The sequence below is a fragment of the Anarrhichthys ocellatus genome, unplaced genomic scaffold (assembly GCF_004355925.1).
Source record: "Anarrhichthys ocellatus isolate YVR2014 unplaced genomic scaffold, GSC_Weel_1.0 scaffold66, whole genome shotgun sequence".
Taxonomy (NCBI): domain Eukaryota; kingdom Metazoa; phylum Chordata; class Actinopteri; order Perciformes; family Anarhichadidae; genus Anarrhichthys; species Anarrhichthys ocellatus.
Genome location: NW_022280096.1, coordinates 334,660 through 354,894, shown reverse-complemented (window position 1 = coordinate 354,894; position 20,235 = coordinate 334,660). Strand labels below are relative to the sequence as shown.

Genomic DNA, 20,235 nt, shown 5'->3' with positions numbered 1-20,235 from the left:
TCCGTCTGTCGCTCCATTTACCTGCCTATCATCTGTCTGTCCCTCTGGGGAGGCGATAGCAGTCAGTGCTACTGGATGGTAAGTGTTGCTCACACACACATGCACAAACACACACCAAGCCTTGAGGCTATGCAAGCGAGACGCAACAGAGCGGAATCCATCCACACATCCATATTCAGGCCAGCATCTGTGTGTGTGTGTGTGTGTGGGTGAGTGTGTGTGTGTGTGTGTGGGCCAGTGTCACAACAATGCTTCCAATCTACAGCAAGGCCGTCTTCTCTCCTCTTCATATCACTTCTCATCTAAAGCAACACACCAGGAGTTAAAAGTTATTTTTGTCATTTCAAAATGTCCTATTTCTTTCCAGCCTTATTATACATCATGATACTAACTGACACCTGAATTACAAAGTGCAATAAAGCACATTCTTAATGCCTTTCCAGTGCTACAGAGAAACCATGACAGCACCTGCAAGTTCAAAATACAAAGTTGTAGTGTGGAACTGCTTCTTCTTTGTTTCTCTTTTCCTGTTTTTCTCTGTGGAAACAACAACAGAGAGTTGCTGTGTGTAGCAGAAACCCTAATGAAGTCCATTATACTGACGCTGTAATGCTACCTCATCACATTAACAACAACAGAATACCCACTGGCAGGACACCAACCGTATTGGTGCTCATTTCATGTATAATATCCTGTGTTAAATCAAAAGAATGAACAATGTGTTGTGGATGTGTATGGATCACTGTTAAATGCATGTGTGTGTGTGTGTGTTCACAGTTATCTGCAAGGAAAAAAATAATAATCTAGTGACAAAATCGATCACCTTAGCATCTCGGGGAGTGTGGTAATCCTGTTACGAACGGCTCCCAGAGCGGCTGGCGTGTCAGGGAGGAGACGTTTCCCGCCCTGTGGTGAGCCGCTCAGTGTGACTTTTCACGGAAGACTCTCTTCCGTTTGTGCATCACTGTCTGGCATCGGCGAAGCCACTGAAAGTGAGGATCCAGTGGGGAAGAAAGACCTGCAGGAGGTCACTTCAATGATCTGGCATAGTTTGACCAGGTTTCATGAGCAGTGACAGGCAAGGCGTCATCACACTGACATCGCAGGTGAGGATATAGAGAGTGTAAATTGATTTTGAACAGAATTTATTTTCTTGCTTCTACAATGAACTACAATATCACACTGTTTTCTACCAAATACCTCAATATTGAAGATATTGTATGGTTGACTATTGGGGCTTTAATAAAAAATTGACATTTGATTTTTTATAAATAATCATCAGTAATGTGGATATAATGACTGTGTGGGTAACGACAAATAATAGAGCAACTAAATACTGTAATGCAGCCTTTAAAACCAGGAAAAGACAACATTACAATATCCAAAATCTAAGACAATATCTAGTCTCATATCATATATCGATGTATTATGGATATATTAAGGAGTCCTAAACACAGTGAGTCTAAAAGCTCACAGAGAGCTATTGTGACTGACTAGTTCTTATGTCCCAAGCCTCCAACACAAGGGTGCCCAATACGTCGATCGCGATCGACCGGTCGATCGCGGAGGTAGTGCGGGTAGATCGCATGCCATTCAAAATAAATTAGATGTCCGCATGGCATTTGCCACTTGATTTTCTAACACACGGGTCACCACGTATGACCCGTGTGTCACACGTGGCGAGCTACTGCAAAACTCCGGCGAGCTAATTAGTTAGCCTTCCAATTTATTTCTACTAAAGAAGCTAAAGCTGTAGCGCCATGATTTGGGAAACTTCCAAAACCTTGCGTCAGAACTGGAGACTCAACGGAAGGCGTGCGCGTAACTTGACAGTGCGCGCTACACAGAGCAGATTGACAAGTGTCTGTCAGAGTTTGACAAACGCTTTCAAGACTTTGCTTTACTCGAGCCAGTTGCTACACTTATGTGCTGCACATTTCGGGAAGATATTGAGGTTGATTCACTCGCATCAAAAATTGCAACGCTGTTTCTCCTGAACTCGTCTGGAGTGGAGGATTAGATTTTGACACTGCAAGCTGACATTCAGCTGAAGTCCAGGGCTCATGGACAGTTTTCTCACAGAGGAAAAGTACCCAAACATGAGGACATGTGATCCCTTTTTGACTGCATTATTCGGCTCTACATATTTATGTGAGTCAGCCTTTTCCCACATGAAGAACATTAAGTCCAAACACCGTTCCACCATGACTGATGATCATTTGAAGTCTGCTTGAGGCGGGCTACCAGCAGCTACTGTCAGGACTATGCAACTCTGGCCAATCCCATTCAGTGCAAGTCATCAGAGTAAGGTAATGACCAAAAATGTTTTTGATGTAGGTAGATCATTTTGACTTGGTCATTTTAAAAGTAGCTCGCAAGCCGAAAAAGTGTGGGCACCCCTGCTCTAACACAACTATTTGTGTTAGATGTGGGGATGATTTAGCTGTTTGACCGTGCCTGTACACATTACAGCACATGGGTATAACTCAAGAGATGTGCAGTTTTTTTCCCAATAAATCATCTATTCAGCCTCTTTACCACAGCGAGAGATTTCTGATTACTTTAATATAAAACATGCATTTAAATAAGCGATTCAATTTAAATTGATATTACTGATGGACATTTAAATTAAGTTATTAACATCTGGAAACCATTTCATCTACTTCTAATTTCACATTCTTCATTTCTATATCCATTCAGCCATCATTTTGAATAAAGCGACTGATCAAAAGTCATTGTTGAACTCAACTATCTGACTGTTTTGAAAGAACTGAGATTCATTACTTCCTCTTATAATGACATACCAAGTGATCATGACCCCCCAGTCCTGATCAAACTGTAGGAGCGATAATACTGATAACGCTCCACAAAGAAAGTATACGCTACACCGCAGCATCAAATATGAATATCACTATCCTCGAGATATGCACAGCATATTTCCATCTCCCCTTCCCTTGTTTCTTCCTCTCTTCCTGTTGTTTGATGCCTCTCCCTCTCAACTCTCCCTCTTTATCACCTTCTCTCTTCCTCTCCCTCCCCTTTCACAGCCTGGGAGATGATTACCTCCATAAAGGGAGGCAGTGGAAATTAAAGGAGTGAGAGACAGAGAAAAAAGGAAGAAGAAGAAGAAGAAGAAGCAGCAAGAGAACAGTGTGTGTGTGGAAGTCCAAATAAAACAGTACATTAAGTCCAGGCAGGTTGCTGAGTGGAGGTGCCCCCCCGCCAGGCGTTTATCACCCTGGCAGTGCAGATCTGTGTAAATGTAGGGAGATCTCACTGCGTGTTAAAAAAACACCTCGGTGCACAGGTGTAAGTTGAATCCTGCCTGTCTGCACACTCTCTCTCTCTCTCTCACACATACACACACACACACACACACACACGCGCGCGCACACACACACACACACACGCACATTCAAGCGCAACTCTTCTCGAACATTTCTCATGACTCCATCTGAGCTAATGACTAATAAATAATGTAGACACACTCATTCACTTGCTGACTTTTCCCATCTCTGATCCCTCCGTGTTTCTCGCTCTCAACTGATGCAAACACCCTGTTCTGTCTCCCTCTCCCTCCCACTGAACATATGCCCCCCCCCCCCCCCCCACACACACGCACAGAGTCACTCTTCACAGGAACAATCTGTCCCGTTACTGTAATGTGAGGTCGCAGCAGACTGTTTTTTCCCACTTATCAGCTCTCTGGATTTAAATGAAGCCCTATCACCAATACACTGTTGCCTAGAAACACAATAGGTTGCATCAATAATAGGATTTACCCAGAAGCCTAAAGACCCCTTCAGATCTGAGCTGTGTTGCCCCCTTTTGTGCGGCTGCAGATTTCTCCTGCGTCTGTTGCACATGTGCTGTCGTATTGTGCTGTGAAGAGATCTTTAAGGGATATTCCACCCGATTTCATTTGTGTTTGCATCCCTCTATTGTTATCTTATTTCCCAGAAGTCCAGGGGATTCTCGTTGTTCAATTTGAAAGGATTTTGATGGTTTTCGATTTTGGTTGGCTCAAATGGAAAACGTCATTCCCAGTGTCCACAGGTGTGCTTTGTTCTGATTATTTTCTTTTTTAAATCGTGGCTGGCATTCCTTCCCTTATTCCTGATGTTTTCAAGATTATTCTTTTTTTGTTACGTCCTCTTGTGGTCTCAGCTGACGCATGAGCTCTGATGGCATTTAGAGGAAGTGCCCCCATGACCTCAGTACCCAGGCGTGTCTTATGTAACAGCAGCCCCCTCTGGTTATGAGGCATTTCCTGGCACTGTGATAAAAGATGGATGCCTATTCTTACTCTACTCACAGCACTTTCTTCCATGAGGACTCTTAGAATATTGAAACATACAGTACAAAGAGGACACAAGGTGCTGAGATAAGCCTGACAAAATAGGGACATATAGTAAGTACTATGAGTCAGATGTGACTGTTAAATAGACAGGACATGGGCTTAACTCTGTATGCAGGTTTAATAATCACACTATATGATAACAAACACTTATTGTACTGTGAGTCATTTGTATTTGTTGTTTCAAGTTATTGTTTATTCATTTAAAGGTGGCTGCCTCCAATTTCATGCCCCTTTTACCAAATCCCACCAGGGTCAGGTTTAATGAGAGCATCAAAGTCAGTCAAGGCTTCTTGTAGGCACATGTGTACATCTATTTTTCTATTCAAAATAAATAAATAAATGTTCAGAGCTGAGGTACAACATTTGCCTCTTTCTGACCCTCTTTGTGTATTTTGTTATTATTAGCAGCAGAGAGTCGTATTAGCTATGCTAGTAGCAGCACTCATCGTAGCAGTGACTATATATTATTGAGCCTTTCTGGTTGTTTCTATGAAAGTGTTCCTGTCTGATTTCTAAGACTCAATGAACACATTATGGAATAGATTCACTCTGCTCTGTCAGAGGTAATGAGATACAGTAGGCTACATATTAGCAGGAGAAGATAATCATCACTCTGTTGGTTTTCTGCCCACATACGGGAGTGGCGAATGGTAACATGGCAGGATGCCTGCTAAAATCTTGCAGGGTTTATAATGGGAATGTGATTTCCCTCAGTGGTTTTTGTGGTGATTCAGAATGTATTCATGTGACCCCAACCAACCCTGTTAATATATATTGTGGCAAAACCCACATAGAGTGCATTTTGTTGTCCTTTTAAAATGAACACAGTTAATAATTAACACTGATGCTGCGATACTATTACTAATGCTACTGTTGCATCTTCTGCTAATACTTCTACAATTGCTAATAGTGTTACTACTACCATTATGAATATTACCCCGGTTACAAATACTACTTAAATTCAGTTAAGCTACACCATCACTCAAATCCTCCCATACACATTATAAATGACACACTAACCTGAATTTAAAGCTACATTTATCAATGTTTTGTTATTAACAATTATAATGTAACTGCAGTTCTCCTCAGCATCTTAAGCATCTTTTAGCTCCTTGTTCTGCTATTGGGTCACATCTTACAGTGCTCATAAACATTGTTTTGCTTTCATCAAAAAGGACTGATACATCTGTAGTAAAGTGGTTTTTAGCTACTACAGGCATATAGTTAGCGTTTTAGCACTTGGTTGCATATTGCGGCGCAGATTTTCCCATTCTGGTGGGTGTAGTTTTAAGAGTATGACGCATTACGCTCTCTCTATATATTCAATTGAGCTTTTCATAGGACATTGATTCAAGCACCATCAGCATTTGTTAACAACTAGTAGCCTATAATGAGTTCAGCAGCGTTCTGTGTAACACATCGCCTGTTCTCCTCGGTTGAACTCTAACAAAACGTACTCTATCCAACCTCATTGTTAGTGGCTGAACATCCACTGCTTTATTCAACTCCAGTCAGATCGACTCAGAGGTATTTGCTCCGTGTATGTGTGTGTGTGTGTGTGTGTGTGGGGCGAGCACGAACAAATGGGCGCTGAAACACACAGTGTGTGTGTGTATTATCCATGGAGTGGGAGCGAGTCTCACCTTGACATACAGCTGCTGGAACTCCTCCAGGTTGAGGCGGCCGGTGGGACAGTCCTTCAGGAAACCCTTGTACCACTGCTTCAGCTCATGTTCGTTAAACTCTGTGTTCTTCACCAGGTCCTCCATCACTTCAGGGGTCAGCTTGCTGTTCTGTTTCCCCATTTTGCCTGCGAACAGGACACACACATACACACACACACACACACACACACACACACACACACACACACACATACAAAATTAATGATTTTAGGCACCTTTCAGCTCAGACTTTACTGCTTTACAAATGACATGTTCTGAGCCTTAATATATGGAGGCTGTCACAGAGCTATTTATCGAGGCTGAAAATAGAGATTTCTAGAGAACTGTGAAAGTGCGAGCCAATCTGTCTGTGTGTGCACAGGGCTGAGGAGAGCAGCCTCTGGCAGGCATCCAAGGGGGGCTGCACGCATAACCAGGGGCCTGCCATGCTGCGTTAGCTTTTGCAAAGTTCCATTCAAGGACGCTTCTTAGGGACCATTTTTCTAAAGCATGCCATGCGTTTTTAGATTGATTGTGGACCTTCAACGTTGCATCTGGTGTCCATTTGTTTCAATATGTTATAAAGATCAACAACGCAGACACTTGGAGCTCACCTGAGACAGGTAACGCATCGCTTTGCTGCCTTTTTTGAAAGCCAGAGTTACATCATAGACAGGAGACCACTGCCCGCGGTTCAATCATGTGAAGGCTCATAAGGGATTAAAGGGTCTACATTATAGTCTGGAGCCAGGTCATGAAGAAACTTAGACGTTATCAATAAAATCTGAAAATGAAAAATGGACCAGAGTTCAGCCTGGATGGATGTCCTCTATCAGCTGAGCCCAATGAAGCGCCTCGACATGACTGATGCTCACCGACAAACATCACTTCTGGCACATCCTTGATGAATTCATTAGGGATAAGCAGCATTTTGGATCACCTGCATTTGTGCAAATCAAGGCCCTTTTCTTTTTGCTTTGCAACTGTCAAACACAGGAAAATGATGTTTCAGATTCAGAAGCCTTGATCACAAAAATAACACTAAATCCAAACTGTAGACATCGTGTGAACTCAGAAAGTTATAGCTCATTTACTCAGCTAAGACACTTTGGTGCATAAAGCCACAGGACCATTACATCCCATCCATCCACCCTTTCCCCTACGTTTACATGAGCCGTCTGTGTGTGAGGAGGTAATACTGCAGTTATCACACAGATTATGCAATATGAGCACACAAAAAGTGTTTGAATAAAAAACCTTGCATCTCTCAAATAGGAGCTATTGAAGAGCATAGAAAAACAGCCTTGTGTTTATATGGCCTGCTGGTATTGTAAGTGCATTCAGCTGCTTCTGAAAGGAGAGGACGTTGTATATCGTTCTCGCTCAGAATCAGAACTGACCCTGACATCCTTTAACTGCAGTTTTAATGGGAAAATCAACACAATTGGTGCTCTGCGTTTTTCAATGGTGGCAAATGAATTAGTAGCAGTGGATCAGCACAACAGCAAAACTGTTAGCAAACAATGTGTAATAAAATCCCTGTTGCTGGGCAATGATTTGTTTCCCCAAAACATAAACACATGGCAGTCTGATTTGTCTCGCATTCAGAATATGCCTCCTTGATATGTGAAAATGATGCTGCAACAACAGTAATTGAGCCGACAAAAGACGTTTTGACACGCCCATAAGTGCATTTGATTTTTACTTCTTTAGTTCTTGGTAGAGATGACAACTGTCTTTTTGGTTCTACAGGATTTAAGTTTTCAGAAGGGTTCAATTCAATTTTCAATTTAATTCAATTGTATTTGTTTGGAGGAGGGATGCCTCTCTCAGCATGGACAGAAGTAAAATAGATATTTGGTGGTGAAAGACTTGGATTCATTGATCCAGTGATGTAGTATTATGTGTCTATGACGTTTGGGGATTTATGAGAGGCTGATTAAAAAAAAACAATGGAAGCAGCAGATACAGTATATCCTGACTTTTAGTCCCTATGGCTCAAGACAAAATAAACGGGCACCAAAATGTTCCATAATGCAACTCAAAAGGTTTATTTCATTAAAGCCTCCCTGCTTGGTTTCACACTCTACTCCACCACTTAAGGCGGGCTTTCTGATATAACTTTGTAGTTTTGTACTATGACATCATCGGGGTTATTTCCCAGATCTCACAGCCAGCGCAACAGAAACAGTACGTTTCTTTAAAAAATAAAGATCGGCCTCTCCCCAAAACAATCCAGCTTAAAAGATTTGATGAGGGATTTGAATGATTGTGGTTCAAAAAGGGGATCTGATGCTCGATTCAGATTCAGTAAATGCTACTGTACCCTTGTTTTCAGCTCCTCTCTTAAGGGCAAACCACCGTGCACTGACCAGAGTAGAAGAGTACATGTGCAGCAGTCGTTATGGGTGAATCAATACTGTCTGAATATGACAACTAAAACAAGCCTCTTCTTGTTCCTGCGTGTAGCATTCAGAAACATTGGGTTACATGAGGAAAAACCTCTCAATGCTGCAGTGAAAGTGAGGAGGCAGTGCAGTCTGCATGGCAGCTAGTTGCTAACACTTTCCTGCTACAATATAGTCTGTCCGACAAGATGGGCTGAGTCTGAAGACAGCAGCTGCAGCTGGAGACAGATGTGTCCCGGGAGAGATGTGAGCACACAGCCGTGCCATTATGTTACTGTGCAGGTCTGTGTGATGCATTTGATGTGTGTTTGTCAATTTGCATGCACTCTGCATCCCACAACTACAGAAATCATTAAGAATTAAGCTTAATGTTCTCTATATGATATACAGAACATTAATATAGCTGACAACTGTTATCTATGTAAAGATATAGTGGAGTAAAGTACCTACCTGAGCAGAGAACGAAGTCCTCTGTGTGTTCTAATCAGAGCTTCTCTGTGCTTTGTTGACATAGCTGGGCCGGCCGTGCATGCTTTTTAGTGCATGTTAGTGCACGTGAGCATGCCCCACTGGCTAGCTCATGGCCGCCGTTGGGCACTGCTCTCATACGGCGGTTAGAGCTGGACACCATTGTTGTGGAAGCGTAGCGCCCACCCTCCAGTTCCCCCTCACGTTTACACTGTTAGCTCTGTCAGCACTGTTGTTGTTGTTGTTTGCACTGTTAGCCCTGTTAGCACGGTTAGCTCAGAGCCACCGGCTCAGCCTTTTTCATGTTGAGAGCCGTGTGGAGGCAATAGACATGCTCTGAATTTCGCTTTTAGCACCTTCAAGTGCTGCATTTCAAGGCTACACAAGCACTTACATGAGCATAATGTCAGCATAAATAAGAGCGCTGCAGGGATGACGAACGTTTTTGGGCCAACCCAGAAGTTAGCATTGTACTGGCTCTCTTGACAAAAAGTTGAATTTTGGATTAATGCAGAAAATGTGGCAAACTAACGTTTATGATTTGTTTTACAGGTTTTGTTTAGCAAGATATTCTTCTCAAATTTTGATCATAAAGCGTGACTGCAGTCACCAGAAGTAAACTAATGTTAGGCTGTAAACAAACTACACCACGGTCTCATGAGCGCGAGTAAACACGACGGGGCTGTGATGGCGGACTAATCGGTGTGATAGCGTTTAGCAGTCTCATTTAGCCACTTGTTAGCCACTGACTTTTTGAAGACACGTACACAAAACTTCAAAATTCACCAGAGGGGTATTTCTGAAGTATATTATATTGTAGAACAAAAGTGAAATTCTCTTAAGCTTCTGTTAATCACAGACCTCATTTAAGGCATCTAAACAAAAAACAAATCAAAAACCACATTGACTTAGAGACGAGGGAACTGGAAATGCTGACTCATTTCCAGGTTTCAGGACTCATTCCGCTATCACGCTAAAGCAAACACAACACGGAAAACTTGGGGAATATATCTGATGAAAGAGACAGACTTCTGATGGGGTTCTAAATGTTAATTCACTTCTAATATGAACACAATGTGCTCACAAGAGCTCACACTGCGTCTTAATGCAAGTGTTACTCATTACTCCGTCTCCCTTCATTCAAGCAGCAAGCAGCAGAGCTGAAGCTGCATCTGTATAATGTCAGCGTGTTACCGGTGGCCCAGCTTTGTCACTGTGAGAGCTTTTTTTACATGTCATGCAGTAATACACCTGATAAAACAAGTAACTTATACAGACTATATAAGAATTTATCTTGAGTTTTTAATTTATGGTGTACAAAAAGGCAAACTAACATTTAAATAAATCACACATTTTTGAATACCGCCCCCTCATCTCACTTTATGTAAAACCTCCAACTGCACAACCTTTAAAGTGACGCAAGTGGCAACATGCTGGAGCTTTCGCAAAACATCTTCCTACGCATGTTTGAATAGACTTTTTAAAGACCACCATTGTGTCTGTTTGCACACATCGGAGTTATTGGATGGTCAGTCAGAAAATACACATTTTTGTGCCGTTTTGCCAGGAATTAATGATCCGTCTTCCATACTTTTCATTCTCATATGAACACCACCAGTAATTGCCATTTTTCAGAGCTGGAGCCTTGTGACTCTCATCTGTCAATGCTCATCTTGCACTGCAATACTGAGGGAGGAATGGAATGAAAACCATCTTCAAATGTTAGATAACTTCACGAAATCTCTCTGCTCGGTAATTCCTCGGTAGTCAGCAGCCTTTAAATGTGAGAATGAGGAAATTACTACATTCTGCAGCTCGCTGTGTTACATTTCCACTGCTTCCACAACGGACAAACACGGACAAACACGGGCTAACAGTAACAGGAAAAGATGAACAAAGAAAAGGAGCATTTTTTTTTGAAGATGCGAGTAGTTTTCATCAGTAACTAATGACAACCATTACCATGCATAGAATTAAGCGCTAACAGGGGGGCGGGGTGTGTTCAGTATTTTGTACTGACAAGAATGACATGCCTCTGAATCCGTCTCAAACCCCCCCCCCCCCCCCTGATTATTTCATAGCACTTTCCTAGCATGTGTTATTTTTAATTTTTTTTACTGTGCACAGACATATATTGTGCATAATCAGCAGATGTCAGTGCTTTATCTTAGCCGGAGCGATGAGAGAGGCAGAGTCTAGGACAAGACACTCTGGGTCAGCCTGCAGTAGCGATGCACCATGCTGACTCCAGACCTGAGTCATTATCCCTATTCCGCCAGGTCCTCATCAGAACCAGCAAGAAAACAAATGGCAGCTGCGGTAACGCATCAGCAGACAGGTGTGGACCTGACACATTTTACGGTCCTGTAACAACCAGCAAGACCTGCAACTGAGCCAGGCGGTAGGTGGGCTAATAAATAACACTGTCCCTTTAGCATCATTTGCCAACAGGGGATGACCTTGAGCGGCAGGCAGAGCTCCAGCCAAGAGAGGCCCCATCAGATAGGAACAATGCAGCTCCAGGATCAGATTCACGGAAATCTGCTAGATTTTTTTCTGTCATCCTGCTGCCTTTGTATGTGTGTGTATGTGTGTGCGCAGAAGAGTATAAATGAATATAGCCTCCACAAAGCATGTAGGGATTCGTGGATGAGATGTGGTCACGCCTGCATTGATTTGCAAGTAGCCTCATTGTGAGAATGATGTGTGACAAAAAGAGACCCCACCCCCCTCCTCCTCCTTCAGCGCGCAACACACACCCTTGCAACATCAGCACCAGTGCAAAACTCCACCAGAATACATCATCACACCACCTCGTGCCACGTAGAGCCAAGACACGCAAAGTCACAATTGTAGTCGAGAAAAAAAAATCGGGGACATTGTGTTAACCAGCCGGCACAAATGCAGATTCGTCTCTGCCTTTACACTTTTTGTTGTTGAATCGAAAGCCTGGTGTGCGTGTGCGTGTGTGTCTAGGCAGTCCGAGTAAATCCAAGCAAGACATGCACAAAACCATGTTTATCTAACGGTGACAAGTCGCGTTTTTACGTGCAAAACGTACAAACGGCTACAGAGGCTATATATAAGTGTCGTTACTGAAGTTATCATTCATATTTAATTAATAACTCCATAAATGGGTCTTATGCAACCAAAAGGATGACGCACTGCAGGTTACATCATGCAGGTCAATACCATGATTTACTCCATGCTAAAAAAATCAGAAAAACAAAACAGGAACCCTTGAACGCATCACACAGAACATCCATCCTACCTTGCGAGAGTGCGGAGTCAACGGGAGAAGTCCGGGCTGGTGTCTAGAGTGGTCAAAAGAAAACCTGCGGGGACGGGAAAAAAGAAGCGGTTCAAAGGTCTGAAGCTTCCCGTTGAGCCACTGGTAGCTTAATATTTCTGTCGTGCGTTTTTGTTTTCTCTATGGGGTTTTATTTATTTTTCGGGAGAAAAGTCAGCGGTGCAGGTCCGGAGGGCGATGCTGCTGAACACACACTGATGTTGATGTGCCGAGAGGAGGAGACGGATACTGAGAGAGAGAGAGAGAGAGAGAGAGAGAGAGAGAGAGAGAGAGAGAGACAGACAGACAGACAGACAGACACAGAGACAGAGAGACAGAAAGAGAGAGGGGGGAGAGAGGGAGAGAGAGGGAGAGAGAGAGAGCGCGCGCGCAGTGCATCTCTGTCTCTCGCGCAGTGTGTTTTGAGTATTAAAACATTAAAACATGATGCAGCGAAGAATAAAGAAAGAACAAAGGCAGCAAGAAATTATAAATACAAACACGAGTTTTCATATTTGATAATAAAGTTCAGCTATTTCTTATCTGACCTTTCTATGACATCCAGTGACGGAAACAAACTATTTCTCAAATTCTTAAAGCAAATCCACACAATGTAACGCTATGTTAGCTAAACTAAATAAGGTTAGCTTCGTTCAGCAGCAGTGGTTTGGCGCCACATAGAGGATAACAGGAAAACGACATCATCATTAGCTAGCCAACAGACGCACATATCGGGTCAGGTATGTTATGCTTGCTTAATTAACTTAGAAGGTGAGTAATTGACAAAGTTAACTAACAATAGCTGGTTAAAGAAGCATAAGACCTAACTATCTTACAATGTCGAAAGGTTTGCTTATGTTCCGTTTTTAATAGTAGAGTTGGAATATAAGTTACCACAAACGCTAAGCTAGCTAACCGCTAACGTTAGCTGACTTTGCTAATGAAAGTCATTCTATTTAACATACTGTAATACATCGATATGCTGGTTTGAGTTATGAAAACTGATTAGCTCAAAACGGGGAATTGCCAGCATCCAGCCAGCTATCTTACCTGAAAGGTTTTTCTTTTCTTGCTAAATTTGGCATAAACTGGTTAGTAAGAAACATTGGTGAAACAAATCAGTCCACACAGCAACGGAATTCAAAAAATACGTTTTTTGAATGATATTATGAGATTGCTTTGATGATCCATTGTGTAATGGGATTATGTGAATGTTATAATATTACTATTTCACCTGGTAATTTAAAGTCCAGTCTGCTATAAAGCATTCTGTAGCTATGACAGTGGTAACGTATTTTGGGTGTATTATTTTTGCTCTGCTAAGTTATCATAGATTGCTTGATATTTAAAAAATAGCTCTTTGAGCATGTATTTACAAGACAGAGAGATAGGTAAGATACATCACATGTTTGATGCCTTCACCTTGGTTTCCTAAAATTCTTCCTTCTAACAATGAATACAGGACACATGAGGGCCCATTTTCATAGAAGACATTTAGACATGTCACATTAAGAAAAACACAGGTGTTATTATTAAGTATTAGTTATCATGACAAGTCAAAATGTCTGAAAGGGCCCACGTGCATTGAAACAAAGCTGGCCTTCTCAGAAACTGATGCACAGCAGTTGTTGATTTGGTAGTTAATGTATGGAAGCAACAGAACAGTGCTACAGTGCCATCTCTGTATTCTGTACAGTGAATCAGCATCATTCTGTGTAACATTCTGTTCTGTTATAGGAAATGCACTCACTGGACATTACGTAGTTGTGTTTTGCTGTGGGATTACTGTCATGTGTTTTGAACTGCAGGTTTGGTGTAAGAGGGACTATAGCTGTTATACAACAGAGCAAATGGGCTATTATGGTAATACATGAGGAAATATGACTATAGCACAGGCTGAGGTTCAAAAGACCATCCACTTACAGCCTATTTTGAATCACTAGATTGAGTCGGTATTCTAAGTCTTTCTTAATGTGGAATAGGTTATTCTAGAAATGTTATCTACCAAAATAATGTTATGCATTACATGATTGCATTCTTGTGATAGAGTGACACTCTAGTCATTGTTTTCACTCAAGCTGTTTCTTTTTCAGGTATTTCAGAAAAGAGAAAATGGATACAATAACACAAGAAGATATCAGTCCACAAACTGAGAGAGAGCTCACTTCACCACTTTCCCCCAAACGACCAAGGACAGACTGTACACACGACAACAATGGCAAAAGCAGTTTTGACTTTCCAGAACTTTTGGCGTTTTGGAAAACCTCCTCCTCATCGACAAGTACCTTGCAGGAGAATGCAGGCTTAGTATGCAGAGCAGAAAGTGCTGATATTGAAGATGAAAAACCTCATGAGCAACCACAAGACGCTCAATTAATTGTCATCCCCATTACTAGCTTGACTACTTCACACACTAAGGATGCACACACCGGATCATCTGAAGTCTGTTTGATCGCTGCAGAGAGATGCTTCAAACTCCTGGTGAGAGATGAGCAGCCTCCAGTCACTGCAACTGACAAACTCAGCTCATACCTGCTAGATGATGAAGATAGGGCATTAGCAGAGACCTTAAAAGAGACTTTAAAAGACGCGAGCGCTGATTCATCCAGTCATCCTGATTGTAAACTGCTGGGGAAATCAGTTGAAGACGAGCCCCCTGGTGCTCTCGGTCTTCACGCTGGAAATAACGAAGCTGGGAGACCGGTGCAAAACAGTGCCAGTCAAATCCGAGCATTAACAGTCAGTTCAAGTGATGGGTGGGTCAGATGCCACTCTGGTTGCACTTATGGAAATGCGCTACATGACACGGGTTTCTATAACACGTGGAGCCAATCTGTAGAAGCTGAAGACAGTAATCAGGAGTGGGAAGAGCATGGATTTAGTGAGAGTATCCTTTTCAGCAAGGAAAATGAAGAAGATAACAGTCTTCTATATTTCACTCAGGCAGACTTTGATTCTTTCTACTCAAACCTGCAACCCTCTGGGAACTTGGCACAAGGTATAAAAAATGAGGACAAAATATTAGAATTGCAGATTTGTGAATATGAAAATGTTGCCATCTGTAACGGGGAAACAAAAGACCAAGTTAATGAGAATGGCATGAGCATAAACTCCATCCCTTATGTTGCTCTATTTGCTGAGGGATCAATTGTTTCTTATGATGTGGTATCAGCCAGAAATATTGCAATTGAGAGTGCGAGTCTTGAGGCTGATGACTTCTTTGGGGCAAAAGGAGAGGAGGCTGCTGGCAGGATGATAGCCAAAGCTCTGAGTGAAACGCCTGATCACACAACAGAGACTCCAATGCCTGCACGAATCAGTCAAGGGCCTGCTGAAGGAGATAATGATGCAAGCCCTTTCAGTGTAATTGACCCTGCAATCTGGAGTGAAACTGACAGGGAGGCTAAAGAGAGGCGCTGTAACTCAGCGAGCGCCGCTGCAGGTGTAGAATTATTTCCAACAATAAAAGTCTTGGAGATGGAAACACCTCTCCCACTCTGTTCCGACGTCCGGCTATCACAGGAGGTTTCAGCCCCCGACCAGAACAGGAAGTCAAATCCCCACAGCAGAACACAGCAGTGCAAAGATGAAAAAGAGGACTTATGGCAGTCATACCCAGAACCACAGGCTTGTTCTATCAACACCAACGAAACACACAACAAGGCTGGCAGCGACGGCAGCTGTCACTGGAAATCCAGTCCCAGCAGCAGGCCAGCAAAGCCTCCTCCTGCAGGGAATGGAAGACGAGACAGCTATGATACTGTGGGACATCAGTTGAAAGAGCAGGATCAGTCTGGCTGTTTTCCTGTCAGTCCTGACCAGATGAAGACAAAGGAGGTTGAATATTTACAGGCTGAAATCGCCACAATGGATGGGGCAAGTGAGATAAAAGAAAGGGAAGGAATGACAGGTTTTGAAGAGGAAATAAGAACTGGTGAGCACGAGAAACAACCAGAAAACTCACCGGACTTTGAGCGAAAACTGCTGCAACAAAAAGAAAAATACACAGAAGACGCAACTGAAATATCAACTGGTGATTCCATCAGTGACGGGACAGAGGGCAAAATAAGTGAATATGACCACAAATTAACACATGTTGATGACGCATTGAAACATAATCTTGGAGTTTTGTCTGATCACCCATACAATGCTGTAATTGTAGCAATGGAAGGGACAGCAGAGGAAAAGGAAAGAGAAGAAAGTGATGTGCATGGTGACTCAGAGATATTAGTGAAATCAGAGGTGGATCATCAGCAGCAAAGTCAGCAGAAGGAAGACATGCCTGAGGAATGTGCCAGTGAACACACAGAGGGAAACGTGAGTATAACTGGCCACAAGTTAACCCTCGTGAGTCACCATGAGCAAGAAAACAAGCTCAGCTGTTTCTCTGATTCAACATTCATGGTTGGTAATAAAGATGAGCGTTTGGCCTTCACTGCCTTCACTTTCAACAGCCGTATGCCAGGGGGATTCGACACTTTCGAAAGGATCCAACTCTCACTGGATGGTGATGAAGACGGCCTGAGCAGCAGCCCTCTCCTCACCAGCCTCCCCGGGCAGCTGCTGAAATCACCCCAGCAACAACCTCACCACTCTGTGCGGGAGGCAGAGAGCAGTGAGCCTGAGGAGGTTCCACAAGAGGAGGAGGAGGAAAGATGTGTTCGTCACACTGAGAACATGGCAAAGGGATTTTCCAGCAGCGATACCAGCAGTAATGAAGTCCCCAACTTTATCTCAGCCGCAGCAGATGACATTGCTCTCGCACGGCCAGAGCAACAGCCTAACTGTGAATCAGCGTATAATTCCTCTGAGTGCTTCCACACACAGTCAGCCTCCACTGTCCCCTCTCACGGTGACTGTCCAGCCTCTGATGTGAACGACAGCCCTAAGTTTGAGAAGAAAAAACTATTCGACATGGTGTTGAAAGAGCTGAACCTGTTTTTTGGGGTCAGTATAAGTGATTTCACAGGAGACAGTAGAGCATCGTCGCCTGAGCAGTGTGTTGATGTAACTGAAGCCTTGGATGGAGACACTTTGAACTGCAAAGAAAATCTCAGCAGCCCAAAACTAGGATGCTATAGAGACACATTGTCAGGTAACAGTATGCATTATTTCATTTACAATATGAAAATGATGATTTATGGACAGGTTCCAGTATTGACAGCACCCATGAGCTACAGCTGCAGCAGTAAGCACTATTAGAAACAGGCTCACCTTGAACAGTGCCTTAGGGCCCCTCCCTCTCCTAAGTCAATCCTTTACAAATTGTTTAATTTATTAGTGGTTATCAAATGACAACAAAGACCAAAGTAATTGTGTTAGGAGATGGCTCCCTCCATAGCTACTGCCATCCTCAGCTCTGGAAAAAAAATGTGTTCAATTCTCTTCTTTACTAGCCCGACAGGACATTTGACTGGCCCCAGGTCAGCGGGCAGTCCTTATTGGTGAGCCCTGTGAATGTGTTCAGTGAACTCAAAGTGTAACTTAGGTATTCTTTTAACCTGGACCCTATTTTCCAATAGGAACAACAATTATTATTATTATTGGCAGTAACAATTACAATCAATCCTCTTAATCGACACCACGGTGCTCAAACAAGGATGCTAGAAAAACATGAAAACATGTCCTGATACATTCCAACTGCCCCGTGTTGCATGTCTGTTGTTTAGATGATGCTGATGACGACCCCAGCCTGGATCCAGAGGCTTCTTGTACCTCTGGGGGTGCTGACGGCGAGCAGGAGGTGCCCCATCTGTGCCAGGAAACATCCACGTGCACTGAAGAGAGACACAAAGGTTGGTTTTCTTTTTTTAAAAGGGTATTATTTCTTCAGGAAGAAAGAACCAAATATCAATAAGTATTTCAGTAATCACTGTTTATAGCAAGGGTGAAACTAAATAGTACTAAAAAGTAAAATAACGGTTTGCTCCACCAGAAAACTTCCTTTGAAGCACATTTTCAACAGTTAAATTAAAGTCTGAAATACATGACATAATAGTTTAATTAGAGCAAGCTGTTGTGTTGTTTGTTCCGTTGTTTTCAGTGTTGGGTGATAAAGGGTCAGCTAGGTTAAGTCACTGAGGAAATACAAATGTTTGTATTGATTTATCTTTTTTAATTGACACAGCTTGCTGTAATGGATGTTCATTCATTTCCCTTCCTCAATGAGCTGCAGTGGAACGATGAATGCAGAAGCCTTGTTTAAGCGTAAACGGAGCAGCCAATGAGACAGAATGAGCCGTCTCTAACTGTCAGTCTGTTCCTCCCAGAGCCCCCGCACACGGAGCACAAAAGGACACTATGGTCTCCGTCCTTCGAGGGTCCACCACTCTTGGAACAACTGAGCTACAGTGAGTTGTGATCATAGTGGCAGACAGCAAGATAAAAAGAGCATTTGATTGATATTTGATTTGTTTCAACGACTGAAAGAAAGGACACTTAAAAGATGTATTTTAATGTCCGCACACATTGTCATGATTGGTGCACACTGGGTCTAGTGATTTATTTTAGGGTAATTGTAAATCATTTGGACTTTATTTTCTACCATATAGTGAGATAAAAGCAAACCGAATATGGCATGGAAAGACAGAAACACGTCCTAAAGAGAAACATGTGCATGAAGCACAGAAGCTCGTCTCCACTGCATGAGGAACCCAGGTGTCTGCTGGGAGTTAAGTGGGCCGGCCTCTGAATATTTAAGAGCAGAGTCGGTCTAACAACCTGCAAACCTGGAGATGCAATGTGTTCCCCTGTCAGTTTGAGGGGACACATCTGTCTAATGGCATGCATACTCTGTCGAGCACATTGAGAAGCACTTTGTTACTCTTGTCAGCTTTAAGAGAGCTGAAAGCATCAGGAAAGGCAGTACGTCCATTTGCTTTTCTTTCAACCATTAATAGAAAACAAAAGCCAGAATGTGCTGCGTGGCTTTGTGTCTAACCAAATGAAGACTGTTTTATTTTCACATTGTTGTGTTTGTGTGTTTGCAGGACAGCCGGAGCAAACCAGGCGACTGGAGCCTCTGCGAACATGCACACGACCGATCCGGGTCGGACTGTCAAAGAGAGCCAAGACCAAACATCTGCACCGCCCACACCCCTACAAATGAACCAACGGCTTGGGGCTTAGAAGCCCTCTTTGTTGCCATGTCCAATAACTGTTGGTGCGTTTCTTGTTCTTCTACGCCTTCTTGTTGTCTGCGAGTGGTTCTGGTTCCTGTACATGTGTACAGCTGCTTCTTTACAATGCCTCGTCACCTTCGTCCATCTTCTTACGGAGCTTCCCGTTTGATCACAGTCTCCTGCTGTTTGCCCACTGAGCAGCTGGGGAGTGAGTGCCTTGCCCAATGACAAACCTGCTTCCTGTCCATATATACCCTGCTGAAAATAATATTCTAGTTTTAAAAATATATTCCCCAATTTTTATGCACTGATCAATCTATTTATATATTTATTTATTTGCTTCTTTCCAACCCAGATTAGGGTTTTAAAAAATGTATTTATGTATAACCTTGCTATGTATTTATACACTACATATTTAATATTTATATGAACTAGTTTTAACATGGTTGTGTGTTTGTTCCATGTGATTGTTTCTGCTGTTCCTCACTGTGCGTGTGTTGACACAGTGCTACTTGTTCCTGTAAGGTGTGGGTGCCTGCAGTCTGAATGAGCTGAGGATGCTCTGATGCTGTTGTCTCACGTGTACTCTGCAACATGTCCTTGAGCACTTCTGTGGGAGGTTAGCTGGAGTTGAACTGTTCCCCATTGAATTCAATAATATAATTGCATATAAAAATGTGTTTGTCATGTATATGCATGAATCTTCCTTAAGACAAAACATAGATCCAAGCTCTTTATTTTGACAAACGAGGAGAATTTACTCAACACAGATCTTTCCTTCCACAGCCGAACTTATTGTTTGTTCTAACTCATAAATAGATTTACTCTTTTTCAACAACTTGTTCAGCTAAATGTACTCTTCGTTATCGTAGCAGACGAACACATTCCAATTTTAATAACACCCTTCCACTACTGGAGCACAACA

General features: G+C 42.6%; 2 protein-coding genes across 2 annotated transcripts in view; one reads left to right on the top strand and one right to left on the bottom strand.

Annotated features, from left to right (window-relative positions):
• The window catches only part of vsnl1a (visinin-like 1a), a 27,031-nt gene extending 14,592 nt beyond the window's left edge, over window positions 1-12,439 (bottom strand). The window contains exons 1-2 of the mRNA XM_031872771.1: window positions 12,172-12,439; window positions 6,004-6,170 (exon numbers count right to left, since the gene is read on the bottom strand). Of these exons, the coding sequence (XP_031728631.1) occupies window positions 6,004-6,165 (162 nt within the window). The 5' untranslated portion in view covers window positions 6,166-6,170; window positions 12,172-12,439. The remainder of the gene's footprint in view (window positions 1-6,003; window positions 6,171-12,171) is intronic.
• Window positions 11,088-20,235, top strand: LOC116397397 (uncharacterized). Its single transcript, XM_031872770.1, has 5 exons — window positions 11,088-11,301; window positions 14,283-17,284; window positions 17,859-17,984; window positions 18,459-18,539; window positions 19,179-20,235. Exons 2-5 carry the CDS (start codon window positions 14,302-14,304, stop codon window positions 19,295-19,297), a joined length of 3,309 nt encoding a protein of 1,102 aa, XP_031728630.1. The 5' UTR covers window positions 11,088-11,301; window positions 14,283-14,301; the 3' UTR covers window positions 19,298-20,235.